This window comes from Castor canadensis, chromosome X, assembly GCF_047511655.1.
Source record: "Castor canadensis chromosome X, mCasCan1.hap1v2, whole genome shotgun sequence".
Classification (NCBI taxonomy): domain Eukaryota; kingdom Metazoa; phylum Chordata; class Mammalia; order Rodentia; family Castoridae; genus Castor; species Castor canadensis.
This window is the reverse complement of record NC_133405.1, coordinates 19,243,816-19,270,459: the sequence shown is the minus strand read 5'-3', so window position 1 is coordinate 19,270,459 and position 26,644 is coordinate 19,243,816. Positions and strand designations below refer to the sequence as shown.

At 36.4% G+C, this 26,644-nt stretch overlaps 2 protein-coding genes across 5 annotated transcripts in view; both read right to left on the bottom strand.

Annotated features, from left to right (window-relative positions):
* Positions 1–2,948: 2,948 nt before the first annotated feature.
* On the bottom strand, positions 2,949–10,840 carry LOC141419886 (serine protease 27-like). 4 transcript variants are annotated; one of them, XM_074063984.1, is made up of 9 exons: positions 9,896–10,840; positions 9,213–9,381; positions 7,601–7,860; positions 7,310–7,443; positions 6,888–7,188; positions 5,420–5,555; positions 4,831–5,078; positions 3,899–4,032; positions 2,949–3,380 (listed from the first exon to the last, which is right to left on the bottom strand). In XM_074063984.1, exons 1-9 carry the CDS (start codon positions 10,050–10,052, stop codon positions 3,108–3,110), a joined length of 1,812 nt encoding a protein of 603 aa, XP_073920085.1. In that variant the 5' UTR covers positions 10,053–10,840; the 3' UTR covers positions 2,949–3,107. The 4 variants fall into 4 exon arrangements, with proteins under 4 accessions (XP_073920085.1, XP_073920087.1, XP_073920088.1 ...); XM_074063986.1 differs by having other exon boundaries at positions 7,601–7,756; positions 9,322–9,381; XM_074063987.1 differs by lacking the exon at positions 9,896–10,840 and having other exon boundaries at positions 9,203–9,346.
* Positions 10,841–13,881: 3,041 nt separating this feature from the next.
* Positions 13,882–26,644, bottom strand: part of LOC141419413 (uncharacterized) — a 30,206-nt gene continuing 17,443 nt past the window's right edge. The window contains exon 3 of the mRNA XM_074062202.1: positions 13,882–19,087. Within this exon, the coding sequence (XP_073918303.1) occupies positions 13,882–16,503 (2,622 nt within the window). The 5' untranslated portion in view covers positions 16,504–19,087. The remainder of the gene's footprint in view (positions 19,088–26,644) is intronic.

Sequence of the window (26,644 nt, the reverse complement as noted above, 5' to 3'; positions counted from 1 at the left end):
TAAGAGGGGTCAGAGGCTTTATAATATGAGTGTGCAGGCACTCTATTGGACATCATGCACAATCAGAAAAAAATATGGGTGGTTTTATGGCATTGTCATAGTTATGTTAGGTATAAATATGGGACAACTTCTTGATTGGTGCTTGTTTTGCGACCTGGGATAGTGACCTCAGACAAAAGGGAAAGCTTGGAAAGGAAGTGTAGCAAAATTATTGACTGTCTACTAAAAGAGTTGAAAAGAAACATCCTGCAGGGAATTTCACAGGATAACGCCATGCAATGCCATTGAGAGCTAGTCCTATCTTTCTTCTTGTTTTTTGTTGGCAATGGGTTACAATATGCACTGTTAGTGTCACATACCCTATTGTGTGGTTGTGTAGCCTCCTAATACACCTAGGCTGATTCATGCTGAACCAATGTATACATATGACTGTACCCTGCTGGGTTACAAGCACATTAGCAATGTGTGACCCTAGATGCCCTCCAGGCCCCCCCATTCATATAAGACTGGTTCTATCTGAAAGGTACTGTTTCAATGTGAAAGTGTGGGTGCTGTTAGGACCCTGTTAGAAAGGAACAGAAGGTCTAGTCATTAGCCTTGTGCAACCATCAGGCAGTACCCCCAGGGTCTGAAGCTCAGATTCCTGGGCAAATACTACACATTGCCAGAGTTGGCAGTGCAGAAACGAACAGTGTAGCAAACTCCAATCCCTGGAACCACTAGGTGACCCAATGACCTCATGCAGGACAAAAACTCCCATGAGACATTAGGTCACTTGATATTTAATAAAGGGACTATTAAGGCTCTCCACATGAAAGTTTTTAGGCAGGTATCTGACCTTTTGCACAGCTTAGTTCCACTGCAGAAAGCTGAAACCTAGAGCCCAACGACAACCTATGTGATAAAAACTATCCATGTTACTACAAACATCAGGTCATTAATTTTAATTTTAGGTTGCATTGTGACATGTCACGAGAAAGTCACTATTTGGCCAACGTCACTGGGATTTTCTCTGCAGGAACACAATATTTGCTCTCTATTTTCAACCTCAAGACTCCTACATAATTATTTCTTACAGAAGGTCATATGTGTGGTGCTGCCACTCAGTTCCCTACTCCAAAGCAGAATCTGAGTAATATGTAATGACAATTGTGATGTTCTATGTTTGTATAGGATAGAAATGAGCTCCACCTTTGATTCAAAGCAACTTGGCTCTAAACTTCTGGTCTAACAGCCTGAATCTCATGCTTCCACTCCCAGCTGTACTTTATATGAACAAAGAGGGGTTAAATCCTGGACACCTGCCACTAATAAGCCCTTTTTCTGGAGTGCTGGATCTTTGAGACCAGGTCCTTCAAGCTTTGCTTTTGTCACACATATCTTTGCTTAGGATCAGTATTATGAGTAGAGTATCATCCAGGGGCAACTTGGTACACTGGATCTTGCCACACTAATTTAGATTCTCTTTGAGAATTAAGTAGTTTCTGCATAGATCAGTATTGTCAGTGTTTCTCATGTACTGGGCAGAAAATTTGAAAACTCACAGTGTTGTGTCAGTTACACAAACATGATGCCCTATATTTGGCATCATTAGTGAGAATGTACTATACTTTCAGAAGTCTTTTTGACTGAACATTTGGTGGATTTTTTTCCTCCCACCCTTCCTCTTCATTATTGATGAGACCCTCAGTTTAAGACTATAGCACATTTTAAATCTAGCATCATAATTATGCCACTTTAAATTCACAGTTTATTAATGTGTTCTTTTCTTTGCTTCACTAAATTATTAGGCTTACATGAGAACTGAAATGCATAAATTCCTGTAGGAATAGACATAGTTGCTAATTAGTTTTTATTATATTTAATATGTTTGTCTTTGTGGGATTTAGTGTTCTTAATCCTATATTTCTACCATATATTTTTTATCTGTCAGTTTAATTTGGATAAGTTCTCTTCTGTCCCATTGTAATCATCACTTCTTTTTTATGTGGAACTGTCTTTAATCAGTTCCCTCCCAAACACAAGTTTAATTTTTCAGTATTTTCATATTTTCCTTATTGTTATATAATATGTTTTATCATTTCTTTATCTTTATTCACCATACCTTCCTTTCTTTACAAAATGGAGACTTACTTTGATACTATTCATTGATGTACAACTGTACTTAATGGTGAAGCTTATATTATTCTATTATTTTATATACATGAATATGTATAAAATGTAATGAATACATCAGGCACTGTAAATAACTAAATAAAATATAAAATAATTAAATGTAGTATCATACAGTATAATTAAAGTCTGTTCTTTGAGGTGATTATTAAATTAAACAGGAATGATTTATATTGTGATACTACTAGATTTGATGTGGTTAGTGAGATAATTCCTATAGAGACTAATGGTCAAGTAGCATATACACATATATATCCTGAATTAAAGGATAATTTGCCTCCTAGGTAGGTTGAAGCATGTTTCCAGGAAATTTTTTCATGCTGCTCACAATAGCACAGTATGTAAATGTAGTGTTTTTTCCTATGAATGATCATGGTTGAGTGCAGGTAACTAAAACTATTCATAGTATTCATTCATGTGTGCATTATTTATTGACAGCATGCAAACTAACTATGTTTATTCATTAAAGGTGCTATTTTGTTGGGATAGAACATTATATGTTTTCCAAATCAAGTCCTTATAAATTGCTAAAGGGATAAGCACTGTTTTGTGTCTTAAAAGAAAATGCAGATGGTTTAAAATAGATGAGGTATGTTAATAGTTGTAAATTATAAATTTGTAGATTAGGAGATTTACAAATGTCTTTTTGAGGTTTGATTTCCCTATCTTTGTAAAAACTTTATTTTCTGGTAACCCATACCTGGAGTCATTTTCTTGTTAAATAACAACTTTGATTTATTTGAAATGAATATAGTTAATCAAAGAACAGTCATTAATTCAGGCAGTAAGCATAAGTCATTTATTATGCAGGGAAAGACTAAAAGAAATATGTAGGAATAGCTTATAGGGCATAAATCAATATTTTCTCTTTATTCTTCAGGTATCTTGACTATCATAGTATGAACAGATGTATACTACCTGTTCTAGTCACTAGGCTACAAAAACATCTGTGCTTCAATAATAATTACTGAGGAAAGTAGCAGTGTGGATGGATATTTAAGGAAACCAGAGGACTTAGGTTTTTCTATCCAAGGCATACGGTCCTGGTTTAAGGGATGGCCTGCTTTTGCTAAAGTGGATAAAATCCAGGAGAAGTGTGGGCTCACTATGGTAGCTAGAGATTTGAGACTGGTGAAGCCTATCTGTCTCCATTTGCCATTGCCAGATATTGGTCTGCACATAACAGCACTGCCTGGACTCACTGGCTCCTGTAAAGTCAAATGTAGAGACAGATTTAATTAATTAACCTATTTTATTATTTAATCTTAGATTTTATAACTTATAGATGTAATATAGATGATTAAGTATATTGTTCTTATCCCAAATGTGTTCTAAATAATTATGACAAATAAGATATTTGATATTTAAACTATACAGTTCTCTTGTACAATTGAGAAAATAGAAAATGTTGGACTTACTGAACCTTAAGATAAAGGGTAATGTAATTATAAGAAAAAATATATAAAATGTCTAACTTGTGGGTAGTATAACAAAAATGTCCAACAGTTGTTTTATGTGAATATATTATAAAGAGCATGTGTCAGATATAATATAGATTATTAGCATATTTAGAAGTTCTACAATTTATTTAACATGTGTTCACTCTTACTGAGTAAGGATTCACTTTCTTATATTCATCATTCAAAGATAAATTTTTATAGAAGGACAAGCTATAGTTTCATGATTCTGAAAAAAAAGGGAAAGAAAATAAACCTCATCTGCTCACCATATTTGTGTCATAGCCTTTGGCCTGAGTAATGAAGCAAACAATAGAACTGCCTATGTCTGGGTAGAGGTAGGCACAGCTTGAAGCTCCCATAACCTGCATCTGTAATATTTCTGGGTTCTCATCTGTCTCTCCTAGGAAAATAGAATATACAAATAGTTAAATATATAGGTTACAGTGAAGCAGCCAAGAAGATGATTTAAACGTGTACCTCTAAGTTATTATGCTAAGAAGTTCTGTTGATTTTCTTATCACTACCATTAGCTTCTTACCCTCAAGTCATTCCATTCATTTTACATTTCTTTTGAGTCATTTTAGCAAATATAATTACTTTTAAATTTCATTTCCTGAAAATTAAGTTGTATATTTTGATTTATAAATCAGCTGGGTGTTGATAGCTCACGTCTGTAATCCTAGCTACCCAGGAGGCAGAGATCAGGATTGTGGTTCAAACCCAGCCCAGGTAAATAGTTCACAAGACCCTATCTCAAAAAACCCTTTATAAAAATAGGGCTGGTAGAGTGGCTCACAGTGAATGCCCTGAGTTCAACCTAATATAGCAAACGCCCCCAAATAAAAAGCCCTCCAAATTCCAATTCAAGTGAATATTCAATTTCCTAAACATGCCAAAACAAAACAGAACTTTTTTCCAAAGTTAGAAGAGTTTGGAACCTAATCATCCCTGTTTTATTTACAACATTTGAATGTTCATATAAACTTCCTCTTACGATATCCTTAAAATCCTATTGAGTCATCATCAAAACAATCATTGAATGAAATAAAAATACATGTACAAATAGGTTTCTAATCTGAATTAAGGTCCTAAAATTAGGTATATGCACAATTGTTGTGAGACTTCTTAAACTTTAAGTTAAAAGTATAATCTTTATTTTTTTAAAGCTACTCTCCTAATGAGCAAAACAATCACTAACCTGGTTTAAGAATTCTTGGCCCAGAAAGCCAACATTCTGAGCTATTTAGATTCTTCAAGTGCCCCAATGGTGCTAACATCTGAATGGAATTTTGGCCCTCTTGAAGGAGTACCAAAGCTAGATCATTTCTTGCTGCTCCACTCACCAACCGGAATCTCTCATGAAGTAGGATAGTAGTTACTTTAACAACTCTCAGAGGTGCCCCAGGATGCCTAAGGCCCAGTATCGCTATAGTGTCTTCTGGATTCCTATGTGGATACATAGAGATTACTTAAAATGGATTCACTACAGAACCTGTACTCTTAAAAACCACATTTGTCTTTTTAAGATATGGTACATGAGCCTTGCATTTCACCTCCACAGAAATCAAGATACCAAGAAGTTAGTACTTGGGAAATAGGATTTCGGAAGAAAATACTAATAGAGGTACATGTTAAATCAACTCAATGTTTGCCTGAAACAAATAAGTAATGGACCTAAGAGGTGATTTTGGGACAAAGAAAGCAAAATTTGCCCAAAGAAGGCTTAAACAAACTGACTTGGTGGTAATGGATTATATAGTATTTGAAGAAGCAGGACATAAACTTACATGTTCCTGACACAATGGGCAGCAGTGAGAACCCAAGAGCTGCTAATTATGGAGCCACTGCAGATTTGACTGCCACAACTGATGATCATAGCCTGCCAAGGCATAGTATATCGCAGAGAAATACGATCTGCCAAAACTGAGCAAAAACAAACAACCAACAAATGAAAAAAAAAAGAAGCAAAAAAAAGCCAGTAAGAATAAATTTCATAGAATGTTATAGCTTTCTAATTTTAAATGTTTCAATCCCTTTAAAACACATTGACATTTTAAAATCTGACTTAGAAACATGAGCTTCTGTATCTTTTGCAGCTATGATATTTCCCTGAAAAAAAGTTCCTCTTATCTTTCTATACCCATTGTTTATTTATAGAGCAATTTTAAATTGTCTCTAGTCAATAAGTGGGAATATATATACAATGAAAGATTGCTGCTCCATAGGAAAGAATGAAATTATGCTATTTGTGGGAATGGGTAGAACTAGGGCTCATCACATTTAGTGAAATAAGCCCTGCTCAAAAAGCCAAGTATCACATTTTCACTCATATGCAGTAGAAGGGGGTACAGAGAACTTGACCAAAATATAATGTATGCATATATGGAATTTTCACTTGAAATCCTCTTGTACTATTAATGAATCCTAGATAAAAAGAAAATTTATGAAAACAATCTGACTATAAAAAGAATAAAGTGATAAAGATGAAGGTAAAATCATAAATAAGATCCTCATTGTAGATTTCTTCATCTGTGTGAGAAAGGATTTGAAGTATATCACCAAAGAGATGATATGGCCTCACTTATTCTTAAAAATCATTATTCACTATAATATGGCAACTTGAGATAGCTAGTAAATACTTATTAAGTAGATTAAAACACAGACTCTGGGACTGAAATATTTTTCAAAGGCAGTAAGATCAAGTAAACAATGAGAAATAGTCATTGATGATATTGTGATAGGTTTCAGAATAGTCAAGGGAAGAAGAAAGATAATAACCCTAATGTAAAATAAATGCACACAAGAGCCTACAAATCACTATTTATCACTGACAACAAAACAAAACGTCTTTAATAAAAAATTATTGTAACATATACACAAGGTGCTATATAGTAGTAGAGTACTCTCTGTTAGAAGAATAAGTTTTTGAGTATCATTGTTAGCCCTACTCTTTTTTGCTCCCGAGAAGTTGATAAGTTATTGCAATATTCTACATGTCAGAGTAATCAATCAAGACAATTATATTAATAACCACTGGCATCTATATTCTATAACATTATGAAAGTTAAACAATATTGTTAATTATGACGTTTCTTTTTAGACCGATAAATAAATCACTCCAAAGATTTCATAAATTTAAAAAATATGCATTTCTCAAGAAAAGAGTTTTCTCTTCTCCTTTCACTCTTTTGTATTTCCAATCCCTTGTTAATTTCCTTCTTATACTTCTCTTACTATAATTTTATTGGGCCTTACTCTGAGGTTGTGGCAGAGAAATGAAGTGGGGTCGAATAGAAGCAGTTGTAGAGGTTAAAACTGAAGCATTCCTAGCAGGAGAGACTGAAAGGGAGATGGAAGCAGAGGTAGTTATGAGTCCTTGTTGGGACCATGGTGCATGGCTGAGCCATGTAACTCCCTGAATCCAGAAAATGAAAGGGCTCACTTGGCTGAAGACATAGGGCTTTGTGCAATGTTCATCAAAGTGACTCAAGATTCCCACCTGTACCCATGTATCCTTTTGTTGTATATGGCACACCAAAGGTGCCCCCAAGTCACCCTGTAAGAAAGAGGGAACAGAACAGAGTATCAATTGATTATCTGAAGGATGGTAGGAGGTATCTTGGTGTTGGAGGATAATCCTTTTTATTTCTGACTTTCACATTCCCTTTAATTGTCACCTTACAGCCAGCCTCCCCCATAGCTTTCTTGGCCTCCACACAGAAAGTAAATTCATTCAGCTTGGGCCAAAACTGGGCACAAGTGCTGGCTTGCAGGATGTTTAGGTGCCTTTTTTGCAAAATTCCAGGACTTCCTGATGGAAAACAGAGAAGAAATGTTTGTGAATTTTGTTGATTTGCTTTAGACTAGATTAGAGAAATATAATAAATGCTCAGTTACTCAAGAAAGGATATTACTATTTTTCCAAACATATCATTCCATTCTAATCCAGTGCCTTTTTCATTATTCACCTCTCATGAGGGACCAGCTGGGTAACCAGCAGTCATACAGTTGTATATTCTTCTCTTGCTCCAAACTTTCCTCCAGACAAGTAGGAAGAACCAGGGGTTGAAAATGTAGTGGCTGCTTCAGAAAGATTAGCCCAGGTCCAAGAGGTCCTTTGGGTCCTAAGTAGGGCAGAGCACGATGAATACCAACAGTCTGAGCTTGGGTAGGATCCTGTAGATCAATAAGACCCACTTGGACCAAGGCCAGAGCTTCTGAGCTTTTTCTGGAAGGAAAATTCATTAGAAATATTATTATTTCTAAATTTCAATGTGGAAAAAAACCCTTAGATCATATGAATCAGATAGGGTCCATGTAAGCACCAAAATACTATTCCTATTCCCTATTCAGTCAGCACATGTATTTAACACTAGGACATTATTAATGATATTAGGTCATCCCTAGGCTCAGTAGGCATGAACGTCTTCAGAAATGAAAAGTAAAGTATTGGTGGAGTGTAGCTCAAGTGGTAGAGTACCTGCCTAGCAAGAATGAGGCCTTGAGTTCAAATCCCAATACCATCAAAAAAAGAAATGAGAAGTAAATTACTTTGTCAGTATCCTTATTAAAAAGTATTAACCTACACTATTGTACTCCCTAATATTTATAGTGCTTAATACTTACTCATAAGAATTTTGAAAATTAGGAACTGAAATATCTCACATAACATGTGAGAGTTCGACCACTTTTTCTACATGAGCCCTGTTTCTCTTATCTATATTAATGGTTCTACTTCAGTATGTTAAAATAAGGAAATAAAATGTTTGCCAGAAATCTTTTGAGCTAAATAGTATCAAAATATAGATCGACAAATTGAATTTTTAGGACAGCATATCTGGAGTTATAAAAAGCTAAACAGAAACTCTAATAAGATGCCTATCCACTGGTTATGAGGTTACATTCTGATAAACCAATCTTAAGTTGAAAACATTGTAAGTTGAAAGTACTGTCATACACCAAACTTAATTAACAGCAGTGGTTGTTAACATGCATAGCTTAGCAACACAGTGGGTAACACAGATGCTTGTCATAATGACTATGTGATTGCATGGCCTACTGGGAGCTACCACTCACTACTACTGACTAGCATCATAACAGAATATCATAATACGTACTAAATATTCAAAGTTCAAAATATAAAGTATGATTTCTACTGAATCCATGTTGCTTTTGCCTCTTTATAAAATCAAAAAGTAATATGTGTAAGTATAGGTTATAATTTAAGGTTATAGCATGCTTTAAAGGTATAGCATGCTTTCCATCTTCTATATAGGTGAAATTATATAAAAGCAAGACATAATTTTACAATTCACAATGTTTTTTATTTGGGTACTAAAATTAACCCCAAGAAACATATTAACATAAATTTTAGTGGTATATGAGGAAAAAAGAATAAAATAGGAAATGGTTGTTAAGAAAACAATTCAATCATTTCTATAGAAAAGGAGACTCATCAAATTTGATTATATAAATAAAGAACATCTAGTTTGTTCAAAGAAATGTATCCATTAAAAAATCATAAATTTTTCATCACTTTATTATGATACATTAACCTTGAGATGGCTTACCCAGACTTACATGAAATTGGCACATCTTGCTGAGGTAAGAATCCACTGTTCATTCAAAATAGAGCCAGCACAAAAATGGGAGAAAGAGAGATGCATAGAAACCATCCAGGGAAATTCACCTGTTTCTGCCTCCCAGCAATTGGGACAACGGGAGACAAGGCCAGGGCGTAATCCACACTCTAGAATGAATCCACATGTATAACAGAGTAAAGTTAGTATTATTATCCTCTTCATTGAATTTCCTGACTTTCTATTTTAGGAACGAGTTTGAAAATTTGATGTCCTGAACTTTGAGGAAGTGCTTGGGATTATTTTCCTAATTCACAATAAACTTAGGTATAGTAACAGAGGGTATCTGTATACTTCTCCTGATAAAGATAATTTGACTTGTTCTGTTCATTCCTCAAGGAGAATAATAGAATCTATTTAAGCAATCAGATATTTTTGAAATATTATGCTCTGAAAGGAGTGGTACTTATAAAACTTAAGTCATAAGCCCTTACTGGAAAAATAAGGTATTAATCTCTCAATATTTAGAGATCTCTTAACTATTGGTTCAGAAAAATATCTTCAATTTAATCCTACAAAAATCTATGAAAACCTTTTGTGATCTACTCAGAAATTTGGTTGCCGGCTTCAAAAAGACTCTTTATCTAAGGTAGTAAGTCAAACAGATGACTATATTTAACTTGCCTGTGGTCTCGTGAGAAACAACAGCTGTCTTGAAGAGCCAGAGAGCCTGGAGATTGTCTTTCCAAATCATACCTAGGCGACACTCAGCCAGGGAAACATTGAGAGGCTGTTGTCCAGACTGATGCTTATAGTTGGGTCCAGATAGAGATCCAGGCATCAGGGGAAACTCTTTTGTTAAACTTATTGCTGGAGGAGCATGCAGGGATGAGAAAGTGTGAGAAAAAATAGTATCTTCAATAAACTTTGAGAAAGACAGTTCCTGGAGCTGACTATCAGAAGAGGTTGAGGGCAAAAGCACAGGAGAGAAGGCCAGAGAAGAAAAGTTGAAGCAAGATGGGAAAACACAGTGTGAAAGATAAGGACAAGAAGAAAAGACTAAACAGGAAGGGAACAATGTACATGGATATGTAAGAGAACAAGAAACAAGGAAGGAAAAGCCTGGGGAAAGATAACTAAGAGAGACAGAAAGGACATCAAGGCTTCCTTTTGTGTCAATAATTTCTAATATGCTGCCAAAGTTCTTGTGACCAATTATACTAGGAAACCACTTGCTCGACAAGGTAAGAAGGAAAATGCTTGTGAGCTGGCTTGGCTGGAGATAACTGCTTTTAATTTTTCTTTCTATGGTACTTATCTCTGTTGACAAAGTTATAAAATACTGATGTGCGGTAGAAATAGTCTCAACAGGTAAAAATGTTACAAGCTTAGACTTGTTATCCAAATGATCAATTAGCAGAGTTTTTCCAATTGTTCCAGTCTCAGGAGAAATCAGTGACACAATTTTGTCAGCTTTGTAATGCAGTAGTTTTGTTTTAGGTTGGATCCAGGTTCTGAATTTATCAGATACAGGAATAGAAAAGAATGTTATATTAACTTGAGGCTTGGTCCATGGTGTGGCTGGTTGAGTTTCAGACTGGATCCAGGGTGTAAATGTTCCTCCTTTTAGCATTGTCTGTGGTTTGACTACTTGAGACAAAACCCAGTATCTAGTCATAACAATTTCAGACTGGGTCCAGGGTCTGACTTCTTGGGTTTTTGACTGGATCATAAAAGAATCATGATGAATTGTGCCAATTTCAGATCGGATGAAAGTACTGAACGTACCGAATTCTGAATAAGTCTGCAGTCTGACAGTTTTTACTTGAAGGTAGAACCTAGTTCTGACTGTGTTAGCTTCCTGCTTGTCCCAGGGTCTGGTTGCTTGAGTTTCAGAGTTGGTCCCAAGGTTATCTGTAGCAATTCTTTTCTGAGTCCAGTGCCCAATTATACCAACTTCAGTATGGGTCCCAAGACTCACTGTTTGGGAATAAAGTTGAATCCAGGATCTAACTGTGTTACTTTGAAACTGTAACCAAGGTATTACTGTACCAACTTCAGTCACAGGTGAAATTTTTCGTACTTGAGTTATAGTCTGCATCCAACTTTGGAATTTTTGAGTTTGAGGCTGGCTCATGGGTGTGATTGAATCTATCTGAGTATGGAACCAGTATATTATTGTATCAGGTGGGGTCCAGGAAAGAATTTTTAAAGTTCCAAATTGGGTCCATAGTTTAGTTGTAGCAGTTTCCTGCTGAGTCCAAGGGTTGGTTATACCACCTTCAAACTGGGCCCAAGAAAGTATCCTTTGAGATTCTAATTGGAACCAAGATGTAATTGTATCATTCTGAGTTAGAGACCAAAGTGTGGCTCTGCTATCTTCAGGCCACATACTTACTGCTTGAGATTCAGACTGGGTCCAAAGTTTTATTTCAGAAGAGGTCCAGAATCTGACTGTATTGGTTTCAGTAGTGATTCTTGTTTGGACAGCATTGCCTTCAGAATTGTATCCAGGTCTGACTATATTAGTTTCAAGGTGGATCCAGGGATGGGCTATTGTCCTTTCTGGCTGAAACCAAGAAAGAACTTTTTTAGATTCAATTTGAGTCATTTGCTTTATTGTATCATTTTGAGTTAGGGTCCATGGTGCAACAGTATTCATATCAGACATGGTCAAGTGTTTTGCTGCTTCCATTTCAGCTTGTGACAATAGTGTCACTGTTTCAGGTACTGGCAAAGACAAGCACCTAACTTGTTGAGATTCAGCCTGTGTCAATGCTCTGATTGTACTAGTTTTAGGTTGGGTCCAGGGGTTGACTGTGTTTGTTTCACTTTGGATCCATGGTCTTATTGTACCAGTTTCAAAAATAGTCCACAATTTTACTGTATATTCTGACTGGGTCCAGTAGTCTAATGTGCCTATTTTGAACTGGATCCATGGCATGACTGTAGCGATTTTATGTGTGGCCTGGAGCTGTACTTTGTCACTAAATGATGTGAAAGTAGTGAGTGTTTGAAAGGTTGTTTGAATCCATGGTTTTTCTGCCTGAATTTTAAATGAAGCTTTGCTAATATAAGAGTCAGGCTGTGGCAAAGATATGGCTGCTACATGCACAGGTACTATCCAGGATAAGATTGTTCCAAATTCAGGTAAGGTCCATGGACTACTGTTTTCAAGTTCAGAATGTGTCCACAGAAGAGATGCTTGATTTTCAGATTGAACCAAGGGTTTGGTATTATCTGTCTGATGTTGCACTGACATTCTGAATGTGTTAACTTCTGGCAGTAGCCAAGATTTCTTGGCTTCAGTTTCAAGAATTGTTGAAATTGTGCCTTTGTCAGTTCCAATCTGTACATAAAAGTTTACAGTGGAAGAGGCAGTCTGCTTAAAAGTTGTGGCTATTGAAGCTGCAGGTTCTGCCCAGGTTTTGACTGCTAAAATCTCAGCCTGGATGCCTGTTGTGATTTTGGAAGCTATAGCCTTTGACCCTGATTTCGTTGATGTAGATTCATTTCATATCCCCATTGTGATTTTGAAAGTTATAATCTGTGTCTCTAGATTTAAAGATAAACATTCAGCTTTGGTTCTCTGTTCAATTGTGGAAATTGTGTCCTCTACCCATGTCTTGATTTCTAGAGATTCATTCTGGGTCCATGACATGAGTGCATCAGGACCTGCCTGCATCCAGGTAATTACTGCTGGAAATTTAGCCATGGTCCATGAGGTGATTACCTCAAATACAGATTGTGTGGAGGTAATTACTGATGGAGACACACTGTTTCCATGGGGCAATTGTAGGAAATACAACTTCTTTCCAAAGCTCTTCTGATGTAGGTGTAGCCTGAGTCCAGGACATCACTTTTTCAGATACAGATTGTACCCAAGGATCTAATATTTGAAATTCATCCTGTATCAATGGTGCAAGTGTTTCAGATATAGACTTTAGAGATTCAGCCTGGGTCCGAGGTATGAATTTTGAATCCTTGGGCACTGGAAAGGGATCTACTTGTGGAAATTCAACCTGGGTCCAGGGTATGGTGTTTGAAGATGTAACTTCTGACCAGGTATTTATTGGGTGATATTCAGTCTTTATCCAGGATATTACTTTCAAATCTCTGTTGTCTATGCAGGGAGATAATGTTGAATATTCAACCTGGGTCCAGGGTCTGACTTTAGCTATTTGAGCTTCTTTCAAGGATTCTACCGGTGAAGATTCAGACTGTATCCTGTGTATGACTTCTGATGCTTTAGCACTCTTCCATGGGTTTATTTGTGGAGATTCAGCCTTAAACCATGCAGTTGCTATATTTCCCATTCTTAAGAAGGAATTAAATGTTGTAGAAATAACTTGTATGCACAATTTGACTGTTTCAGTTACAGGATCTGTCCATTGTTCTTCCACATGAATGCATGGTGTGCCTTCCCCAGGCTCAGACTCAACCCAAGGAGATATAAATGGAGTCTTAAATTCTGACTGGATATTTACTTTTGGAGATTCAGTCTGTATCTTGGATTTGACAGTTATAGTTTCTTCTTGGTTCAAAGTATTTATTAATGGAGATTTAGTCTGTGTCTTTAGTGTGACTTTATCAAGTAGAAATGTGTAAAGATTTGTTGCTAAAGATTCTGTCTGTGTCCATGTTGTAATTATATCAACTACTGACTCTGCCTAAGTATTTACTGCTGGAAATTCAGCTTGTGTCCACTGTTTGACAATTTTAGCTGTATCCTCTATCATAGGAATTTTAGATGCAGCTTGATGCTTGAATATACCAGCCTCTGGCAGTGTCCAAATCTTTACTTCTGAGAATTCACCTGGATTCCATGATGAGACTATTTCATAGTTAACTTCTGTCCAGGCCTTTTGTTTCTGAGACTTAGCCAGTGTCCACATTGCTATTGTATTAGCTTCAGGCTTTGTCCAGTGATTTGTTGTTGGGCTAACCGCCTTGTTAAAAAGAATGACTTGATTAAATATAGAGTGTGTCAAGACATTTGCTGCAATAGTTTGGTTTTGAATCAATTGTGTGAATATTTCTGTTGCAGATTGTACCTGAGAATTTACTGACATAATTTCAGCTAGGCTCCACAGGGTATCTCTACCAGTTACAGTCATCGTCAATGGATTTACAGCTGGTATTAGGGTCTGAGTCCACGTTGTGATTATATCAGATTCAAACTGTGTCCAAGGACTTTTTGCTAAAGAAACACCCTGAACCAATGGTGTTACTGTATTATCTATTGCTTGTATCCATGGATTGATGATTTCAGAATTAGCCTGAGCCACCTGTAACACAGTATCAGTTTCAAGTTTTGTCCAGGAATTTGTTTTTGCAATTTCAGCTTGATTCAATATATTAGATACAGCTTCTGTTGGATGCTTGACGTTTGTGAATTGACTATTTGTCCACTCTGTAAATGTATCAGTTTTAGACTGTGTCCAGTGATTTAGTGTAGATGCAGCAGATTGGTTCCACACTAAAACTGAATCAGATGTTAGTTGTGTCCAATGTCTTACTGTTGGAGACTCAGCCTGGTGCCACGGTGTGAATGCAGAAGAGACAGATTGAATCCCGGGGTTTACTGTTAGAAATTCAGACTGAGTCCATGTTGTGAATATATCAGCAATAAGTTCTGTCCAGGAAATTCTTCCTGGATATTCAGCCTGAGTCCACAGTACTGTTACTGTATCAGATACAAGTATTGTCCATAGATGTACTCCTTTTAATTCAGCCTGGAACCAAGGTGGTTTTATTCTATTTGATAAAGGCACTGTCCTTACACTTACTGGTGGAGATTCTAGAAGAAGCTTTGATGGTGTGATTGTATCAGTTACAGATTCTGACCACAGATTTCTAGATACAGGTTCACTCCGAAACCGTAGTGGTGTGATTATATCAGATACCATCCGTGGCCATAGATTTACTGAGGAAGATTCAGTGTGGGACCTGAAAGGTATGACTTTGTCAGACAAAGGCTCTGGCAATGGATTTCCTGCTAAAGATTTAAAAGCCTGGGGCTGCTGTGGGAGTATACATAAATGTTCTGGTGAAGATTCAGTCTGAAGCCATGATGCTGTTATTATTTCAGTTCCATGCTTACTCCATAGACTACATGGAGAATATTCAGCCTGCAGCCATTGTGTTGTGACTCTATCAGCTCTAGTTTGTGTCCACAAGTTTGTTGGTGGATATTCAGCCTGAGCCCATGGCAGTGTGACTGTATCAGATAGAGGTCCTGATGGAGAATCACTCTGGAGCCATACTGTGACTGTAGGAGCTACAGCCTTTGTCCAAAACTCTACTGTTTGAATTACAATATCAGTCCATAGTTTAATTGTATCTGACATAGATACACTCCATAGATTTATTGTTGGAGACTCTCCCTGAGACCATAGTGTAAAGCTATTGCTCATTGTCTTTGTTAAAGGACTTAGTACTGGAAATTCATCTTTGGACCACAGTTTTTCTACATCTTCTAGTGTGTGAACCCATTGATTTACTACTGGAAATTCATCTAATGTCCATATTGTGACAGTTGTAGATTGTGACCTGGGATTTCCTTTTGGAAATTCAAATGTTTTATTAGTCCACATAGCATCTATATCAGATACAGTCTCTGACCAGAGATGTATTTCTTGAACTTCTTGCTGAATCCATGGTGCAGTCCAAGGATTTATTCCTTGAGTTTTATCCTGAATCCATGTTTTGACTACATCAGATTCACCTTGTATCCAGAGGTTTGATGATTGAGATTCAGCCTTGGTAAAAATTATTTTTGTTTCAGATAACAGATGTGCCCGTGAAGTTGCTGGTGATTTAGTATAAGTCCATTGCGTGACTATATCAGTTTCAAACTGTTTCCTGGGATTTAATGCAGACTTAGTTTCATTCCACAGGGGGACTGTTCCAGTTTCAAACCATACCAAGGGATGTATTGATAGAGAAGCAACCTGGGTCCACAATGACACTGAATCAAATTCAGAGACAGCCCATGTATTTACTGCTGGATATTTTGTCTTCAACCACAGCATGGCCATATTACTTACAGTTTTTGTTGAGGGACTAATTTCTGAAAGTTCAGCTTGGGCCCACAATGTGACAGTATCAACTACATTTTTGGTCCAAGCATATATTGCTGATTTATTCTGGGTCCATGTTGTCACAGTATCAACTATATGCTCTAAAAATGGAATTAATATTGGAGACTCAGCTGAGGTCCAAGGTGTGAAAGTATCAATTTCAGATAATGTCCAGGGATGTAGTATTGGAGATACAAACTGGGTTGACATTACGGATATACCAGTTTTATATTGTGTCCATGCCTTTAGTTCTTGAAAATGAAACTTTATCTATGTTGTAATTGTCCAATTACTTATTATTGGAGTTTCAGCCTGAGTCCATGATATGACTGTGTTAGTTTCAGAGTGTGTCCAGGAATTTATTTCTGGAGGCTCAGGCTGTGTCCATTGTTTTACTGTACTGTCTTCATTTTGTACCCTAGATTCAGATACATCAACATCAAGCTTCTTTAAGGTATTGGTTGTATAGCTGCTGTGTTGTAGCCAGCCTTTTAACTTATCAGCCATAAATTGGGTCCAGGGACTGACTATTTCAATTTCAGACTGTATCCAATTGTTAGATGTTTGAGAGACTGTTACCATATGAGTATGCAACCAAAGTCTGACAGTGCCATCCTGAGTTTGAGTCCAAATTCTAGGTATAGTACGTTGGGTCCAAGAGTACACTTTTTGAAATTCATTTTTCTTCCTCTTTTTAAACATATCCATTTGTGTGCAGTACCAATTTAAGATTCTACCAGCTGTAGTCTCAGACCAAGAATGGTTTGTTTGAGACTCAAGTTGATTCCAGGTCCTAATTATATTAGTTGGTGTCTGAAACCAAGCTCTGACATTATTAACTTCTGGTGTTGTCCATGGTGTAACTGTATTAACCTTAGACTGCATCCATGGCCTGAATGTAAATGCTTCAGATTTTTTCCATGCTTGGATACTTCTACCTTCAGACTGAATCCCTGTTCTGACTATATAAACTTCAGGATGGATAAAATGTCTGGGAGTTTTAAAGTCTGTTTTTGTCCTCAGTCCTGTGTGATCAGACTTAGACCAGAACAAGTATCTAGCTGTACTAAATTCAGGTTGGCTCCATAGTATGACTGTTTCAATTTCATTTTGGGACCAGGACCTAATGGTTCCTGCTTTGGGCTTCAACCAATGTTTGTTTTTACTTTTTTCATCCTGGGTTCTAGGGCTGCCTATTTGAAATCTATGCTGAATCGAGGGTCTTACTTTTTCAGGTTTAGTCTCTATCCAAGGTTTGAGTTTATCAGCTTTCAGCTGAGTTAAGGGTTTTCCAAACTGGGTTTCTGAATAGGTCCAGGTTTGGACAATGTCTGATTCAGGCTGAGTCCAAGGTCTGCTCATAGCACCTTTAGACTGAATGAAGGACTCAATCACATTAGCAATTGAATGGCTCAAGGACCATACTGTATCTTTAGTTTTCATTTGGTATTTGAAGATAGTAGCCACATGCCCACTCAGTGTATCAATACAATCCATTTGGCTTGATGGTCTCATCTTACTGTCTTCATATTGGGTCCAATGTCTAGTAGAATCACCTTTAGATAAAGCCAAAGATAAAGGCATATTGAATATATAGGATATCAGATTTGATTTAGATTCAGGGAAAATCCAGTGTATATCTGTTTTTTCTACAGTTTCTTGGGATCCCAGTATATCCAACACTGGCTGAAACCATGGTTCCAAAGTATGGATTACTGTAGTATATGGGTTTCCAACTTCATTGAGTGAGGTCTGTGTCCATAATTCAATCTTGTTAACTAGTAAAGGAACCCATGAATGCATTTGATAGTTTCCTAAATTAGCACCAGTGTTTACTGTTTCAACTACATGATATGTTTTAGTTATAATGTGCTCTTTACTAGATTGATTCCACATCATTGTTTCTGTTTGATCTGGCACAGTGTGGATGTGTCCAAGATCTATAATCAGGGGTAATTTCTAGCCAGGATCTACCTATGAATTGGCCATGTTTAGGAAACACACTAACTTTAATTTGAGAGTGAACATTACTAATATCAGAAGAAACTTGGGATCCATCTCTGTCACTTGAAAACATAATCCAGGATCCACCAGCATTAATTAATGATAGAGTAGGAAGCCCAGTTATGCCAGCAAATGGTTTAGTCCAAGATGTTACTGAATCAGTCATACTTTCATGTTGATATTTCATTGTATCTCTATACAGGTCTTGAGATACAGGCATATCAACATTTTGGGGACTCTGATGTCCAGAATTAATCAAAGATGCAGAAGTATCTACTATTGGGGTATTCCAAGGACTATTTATTTCAGGAAGATCCCACGTTTTGGCAATTGGAGAAGTCCAGAATTGTGCCATTGCAAATTTGTGAGCTGAGGAGAGCTGATCATTTTGAAAGTATAACTGCTCACTGCCAGGAAAAGAGTCTCCATTATTAAAAACAGAAAGCACTGGAGGAGGATTCCGTCGCTGTCTGTACACTGGGGAAGTGCCTAATCTTCTCCTCCATGACTGTACAGAATATCCATGGGAGGCCAAAACAGCAGAGCCCGTGTTAGAGCTAAGCCTGTCTTGCAGATCATGTACTATTCCAGGGAAAATACTGCAGAGTGGGGAAAACATAGGATCCAGTGGCTTCTGGGGTGCTTTGGCAAACTGTCTCCTCCATGATACATATGGGGCTGTCTTGATGATAAGAATAGGATCATGACATGCCATTGAGGATTCACTGACCAGGCCTACCAGTTCCCAGTGACTGCCAAAGAGACAGAGAACAGGACTGCCTTGCTGTACCTGAATGAGGAAACACAGATAATCCATATATACACAACAGATCATTGTAGTATAAACTATGGAATATATATATATATATACTTTTATGTATGTCTATAAATAACATTTATAAGTTTTTCTACATGTTGTTTTATAAGTGGATTAAAATATTACATACATATTTTTTCTATCACAAATATATTACATATGACATAATGACAACAATAAAATGTTATATAGTACATGTGTCAAGAGCTCTAAGATACAATCTAGATACAAAATGATTATAACCCTTGTTAAAAGAGGAAAATGAAATGCTAAAGGGAAGTTAAGGAAAATTTCCAAATACTAGAAAAATCAGCTATGTTTTCAATATTATTAAGTTGATGTAAGTTTTCCCTCTAGTTGTATGTTTTTGTTTAAAAAAATCAAGTCTACATTTGTTTTTTAGGAATGAATATTGAAATAATTTCCTTCATCATGAATTTTCATAGCTTCTGCATCTTCACATATAACAATTTCTAATGGCAGTTTTATTTTTCACTCCCTATTTATTTTGTGTTGTTTCCTTGTGTTCACTTTTATATTTATAAATTTTGTCTTATAAACTAAATATATCACAGAAATGTCCCATTTGAGTTCCTAGATCAGGCACTAGTTAAAAATAAAACTAGTGGTGAACATATATTTTCAGTACTAATTTTTATGCTATTCTATATTCTCTGAATCCATAACTACCTCTTATATCTGATCACTTGTTTTCATACTCAAGTTATATTTCTGTAATTGAATTCTATATGAATTCTAAAAACCCAATCCCAGACTCTAACCACCAATTTGTTTTTCTCATTGTTTCTAAAGGTATTTTTGTAAGTTCCCTACTTCTCAGTGTTTTCTCAATGAAAATATTCCTGCTTTGTTATCTTAGTATAAATGTCTCTATCAATCCTTACAGAATTTTACATGTATTTCTATAAACAACCCCAATGGTAACTTTGCCCTTATAGTAAGTACCCAGCAATCTTCTTGGGGGTGACTCCAGATACATAAGTTATTATGTTTAGCCATGTGGATATGTTGATGGTGGCAGAATGAGAGGTCCAGAAGCTTAACTGATAACTTCTTGATACTGGTCCCAAAGTTATTGTGTTCTGAAGGAGCAGAGATGGAAGGATGTGAGATATGGGTTATTCTCTCTTGTACTCATTTTATAGCATACCTTCCTAAGATTCATAGAGTATATCTTTAAATCATTACATAGATTTTGTGAAGTACTTTGACATTTCATTCCTTGTTATTTCACATGTATTTATTTCAACTTGTATTTCTCATATACTTGTTTTTCTGTTTTCTTTATAGTGAGTAGACATTAATTTTAAGCACTGACATTATCTGTGTTTGCTCTTGCAAAGTGGAGTAATATGGACCCAATTGTTTATAAGATTTTCATGAACTTTGTTTTATTTCTCCACTAATTTGCTTTTTTAAAAGTATCAATTTTATGAACGACATGATACAGCAGAATATGATTTTTGTGGCTTACTCTGATATTGGTATACTCTGCAGTGTCTGTACAGGCAGTTATAACAGCTTTTCCAGAAGATACTATAAGTGTGAGAAAGTGGAATTTCTTTCCTCCTAATAGGGTACTGCAGGAGGACCACTCCTATGTCTCCTTTGACTGGATCTTTTCCATCTTATGGATTAAAACTGGGATGCAGGCAGATTTTATGGCCAAGTAAAATACCCTCTTGGTCAATGACTCCTGAAATATCAGAGAGCAAGTGCTTCCTACTGGAATAGAAAGGTGAAGAATAATACAGTAATATTAAAGTAAATAAAATCAATAAGGTCTCAATTAAACATAACTGTTTGCCAGTGTAATGTCTTTACTTATTTAACAGTGTAATCCAATGACTTTCTACTTTGTATTACTGTACTTTTACCTTGAATAGTGTTTAAATTTTAAACCATCAAACATTCCTACAGTAATTTTACACGAGACAAAAAACCCTTTACTGCATTAAAGTTCAATGTGAATGTAGATAATAATAAAGCAGTTCTAAAATGTGTATATAGTATGGTTCTTTTTCTTATGGTTTTAGCTATACTCACAATTTAGTCAGACAGCTAGCTGTGGACAGGATCCACCACCGACTCAGAATAATGCCTTGGCAAGTTTCATCCATGGACACTAGCCATGGGATGTTGCTGGATGCTGACAATGGGGCAATCGTTGGGGTCAATGAGTTTAACCACTGCTTTTGAGAATTAGGTACTATAAAGGGTCAGATGGGGAAGAGGTAAACGTAACATAAAAAAAATCTTGTTGAATGATTAATGAGAAATGTCAACCTATTTTTTTTGTTTGATGAAGAGGGAAATAGGAGGAAGAATGAGAAGAGGTAAAAATAAGGGGGAACAAAATGTAGGATAAGATAAAATAGGATCATGAAATAAAAATAGGAAATTAGCTAAATGACAAAGACAAGGGGAAAAAAAGGAACATACTTTAAAGTTTGATGGAAAACAAAAACCAAGTACTAAGACAAAGTCTCAGTAAAGTCACGAAAAAATTCCCAATTACATATAACTTACCACCACAGCAGTAAAAAACCAATCTCCAAAACTTATAGAAGCAAAGTGGAGCTCTCATCATGGTTCAAGAAAGTGTGAATGCAAGGTAAGTTTCTAGGAGATAGCTACAAAGGTTGAGATTGAAATTTCAGGCTATAGAATGTCTGACATCATAAAAGCTATTTATGAGACATATGTATTCCTTTTATTATGATCAAATGGAATATACACATAAGAAATAAATGGTGTTAAAGGAAAAGGTGTTTTTTAAAATTAAAATTGAGGTGAATTTTTATTCTTTATTTCAATATTGCCAGTTTCACATACCGTAAAAAGTTATGGTATACTTGGCCTTCCTTTGGGACACTTTTTATTTATCATATAATAACTACTAATTAAAGCTAATTATAGATTTATGTGACCTGATTAAAAATAAGTTAATGGAATGTTGATAATGTTTAAAATCACCTATAGATCAATATAAAACCATATTTACATGTTTACTCACCTACTCACACATATCCACCACCATCTCTCAATTAAAAACTTACATACAAATATAGAGGAAACAATCTCTATGTTGAAATTCGCTTCCTACCAATGGAAATCTGGCATAAGAAAAATCTACTGTGCAGTTGGCATTTATATAAACTCATATAGAGTATACTCTCATATAGAGTATCCTTTGTCCTAGTAGAGTTTCAGTTTGGAAGAAAATTGTATTACTAAAGTTAACTTATTCTAAACAGCCTAGAATAACTAAAATCAATTTTATAAACGTAAATTTACATTTCATATGATGTGTGTCATGAGATAACAGGGAGGAAATGTCATGATATCAGAGATCAATTTTATTTCATCATTCTACTTTGCATTTTCCTCAGAAAGCAGCCTAGGAATGATTTCAAATTAACTTCTTTATTAATCTTCATGCTCTCACATAAAATGGCAAAAAACAAAAGGACTTAGAGGAAAGTATTAGTGAACCAGCAAAATTTACTAAAATATCCTACCATAAAAGTTTCAACATCCCTTATATTAGCTGAATATAGACACTCAATGATCATCTCTTCCTCTACAAAAAATAAAACAAAACAAAACTAGCAAATACATATCTATATTTTAAGATGGGTAGAACTGGAAATCATTGAGAGAAAGAGATAGGAGCCATATAAGAAATAGAGACCAGGATCAAAGTCACAGAGAGTAAAATAAAGAACACTGATTTCTGTTCTTGAGCCACAAAAGATTACCCACCACGGGTAAATGGGAAAGTTACAGAAGGCTTTATCATTGTGGACACCAGAAACTAGCTACAGACAGGCAACCTTGTAAAACCACTTAGGGGAATTGTGCAATCCACACAAAAAAGAGGAACTTGCATTATCTTTCCCTCAAATTCTAGAATTAAGGCTGCTATAAAGTGGACAACTCCAAGGGGATTTACTTCCCTGGAGAACAATGACAATCTTGCCTCATACTGCTCTCTGGTATTGATTCCACCACAGTGTATCTGAAAGAAACTGTTTGGCTGAGCTGCCACCCCAATCAACCTAAACCACCAGTATAAGCTATCAAACTCCAGGGCCAGCTAAACTGCTAATCTAATAAATCAAGAGTGTGTGCCCTCCTTTACCAAATTCATAACTGGCTTGAGTAGCTGCTGCAATAGTCTGGGCTATTTAGATGTCACCAGAAACTATTGGACCTGAGTGTGTATTCCCTGCATCATGACCTCTGCTGCCAATGACAGTCACTGTTCGCCTCTAGGGCACACTACTACTGCTGTGCTTGATGTGCTTGTATCACCACGTTCACTGTCAGAGTGATTAACAGTGACTGGGCAGTCACTTTTACTGTTTCTTGTATATGATAGCTGCCTGGACCACTAGAATAATTCCTTCATACAGCTGGAAAAGATACACTAAGGCTTTATTATAACATCCAAAACAAATGTAGCCTATCGAAATGATACCACATATTTTCTTCAAAAGAAATTCATGTGTATTGAAAATAACATAAAAGCAACAGAAAAATGATCAACAAGAAAGGCAAAAATATGAATATAGAGTCACAAAAATATGAAAAAAGTGAGGTAGAATGATATTACTCCTGCATGGTGAACAGAGGTAAATGCTATAATTCTATTTATTCCACAAAATTTGTTTATCAACATACTTCAAAGAAAAAGATACTGAAAAATGCCAGATAAAGTATTTTTTAAATGATTGTAAGGAAATTCAAGAAACACAAAAACAATGAAATTAGAAAAAATATATGATATGAATAAATATTCAGCAAATAAGAGATGTAGAAAAATAATTGAATAGAAATCTTTTTTTATTTATCCATTTATTCACATTTGGGCTATTTCTGCCCCCCATCCTCCGCCCCCACTCTCTCCCCCCCTTAACCCCCCTCACTTCCAGACAGAACCTGTTCTGCCCTTTTCTCAAATTTTGTTGAAGATAAGACATAAGCAATAATAAGAAAGACAAAGCATTTTTGCTAGTTGAGATAAGGATAGCTATACAGAGATTCCTAGCATTGCTTCCACACAAGTCTGTTACAACCCAAGTTGATTCATCTCTACCTGACCTATTTCCTAGTTCCTGATCCCCTTCTTATATTGACCTCTGTCCCTTTAAGTCTTCTGTATTATCTCCTCTGCAGTGGGGACATCAAACATTTTCATGGTTTGGGTTTCCTACCTTTCCCCATTCCTCCCATATGTGCTCTCCCCTTCTCATGTGACCCAAGTCCAAATACATTGCTGTATTTGCCCTAGATCTAAGTCTACATATGAGAGAGAACATATGATTTTTGGTCTTCTGAGCCTGGCTAACCTCACTGAAGATGATCTCCAGTTCCATCCATTTACTTAAGAATGATAAGATTTCATTCTTCTTCATGACTGACTAAAATTCCATTGTGTATAAATTCCACATTTTCTTAATCCATTAGTCAGTAGTGGGGCATCTTGGCTGTTTCCATAACTTGGTTATTGTGAATAGTGCTGCAATAAACATGGCTGTGCAGGTGCCTCTGGAGTAATCTGTGTCTCATTCCTTCGGGTGTATCCCCAGAAGTGGGATTGCTGGATCATATGCAGATCTATGTTTAGATTTTTAAGAAGCCTCCATTTTCCAGAGTGGTTGCACTAGCTTGCATTCCCACCAGCAGTTTATGCAGGTCCCTTTTCCCCATATCCTCGCCAACACCTGTTGTTGGTGGTGTTTTTGATGATCAAGCCACCATCTTCATCCAAATTCCCAGGGTTGGAAACCTTGAAGGAGTGGCCCTACTTGGAAAGGAAAGAGGCCTTTGAGAAGAATCCATGTTCCTATTGTAATAAAGATGAACTTTGGAAAAGTTATTGCTCCAAACTCTTAAATAAAATGGACTGATTTTAGCCAAAATATCAGAAGGCAGTGATTGATAATGACATTGTAGAGGACTAAGGAGGTCTGGAGGCCTCCACAGCTCTCTTGGCTTCAATCATTTCCCTCAGAAGCCCCAGGTAGTAGTGTAGTGTTAACAGAGAGGACAGACAGGTTAGGACCAGACCTCTTCCCGCTTTTCTGATGGCTTACTGGAAACTCCCCATCTGACCCCAAAGACTGACAAAGGGATAGTTGTTAACCTTTACCTCCAGGTGGGTGCCCAGGTCAGTTGAGCAGACAGTGGCCTTATCACAGCTTACCTTCCTGTTTGCCCAGCAATGGTATTCCTTAGTGACCTCCCTGGTTCTTTTCCACTGGCCCGCTACATCTGTCCGAAGCCTGTATGTGGCAGTGGGCTCTAGCTCTCTTGCTAGAGATGCACTCCACAGGCTCTCTTCGAATAAAGCCTTTGCTGATGTGGAGCTACCTCCCACCTTTCCTTCTGTGCTTCTCTTCAGTCTGGCAATAGTGATGAGGGGTGGGGTGGGGAAGGATATCAGAGGGATCGATAATGACTTTGTGGAGGACTGAGGAGGCCTGGGGGGCTTTGATAGTCCTCTAAGCTTTTGATGATAGCTATTGTAACAGGGGTGAGATAGACTCTTAGTGTCATTTTGATTTGTATTTCCTTTATGGCTAGAGATGGTGAGCATTGTTTCATGTGCTGTTTGGCCATTTGAATTTCTTCTTTTGAGAAAGTTCTGTTTAGTTCAGTTGCCCATTTCTTTATTGGTTCATTGATTTAGGGAGAGCTTAGAAATCTTGAAATGGAAAAACTCCATGAGTCAAACAAACATGAGTTTAGGGCCTGGGGTTCAATTGAGAGAGAATTTGATAAGTATGTGTAAGATCCTGTTATCAATCACCAGCATATAAAGCAAATTAATAAAAATTAAGTATTATAGATGAAAGCCCCCACAACAGACTAGATGAAGTAAGAAGAATAATTAAACTTGAAGACAGTCTCTTTTGAAATATCACACACAGCTACACACACACATAGAGAGATAGATAGATAGATAGATAGGTAGATAGATATACACATATACACACTTAAGTGAGGGAGTTGTGTTACATCATTGTGTGCAAGACAAAGATAAGTTGAAGAAAATGCAAGAGGAAATACCAAATTACATTTAATGTGATAAGCAGATCTATAAAACTTGTAAACCAAGAGACAATGGAATGACAAACTCTAAGTTCTAAAAGAAAATGATTATTAACCAAAAATTTTATATGAGGCAAGCCTGCCATTCAGAATGAAAGGAGAAATAAAGAACTTACAAAATCAGCAAACCTTGGAGGTAATCATGATAACATCACCAGTCTTCCAAAAGATGCTTAAGTAGCCCTACATCCCGAAGTGGAGAAATTTAACTATAATCATGATAGCATGTGAAAGTTCAAATCCCACCACAAGAACAGATTCACAAGGAAGAAATGAAAAAACAAAATTTACTAATGCAATAACCATCCATCATACCATAAAGATGAGTAAGACAGGAAGAAATGCATAAAGAATACTCAAAACATTTAGAAGAAAATGAAAAAATGGCAG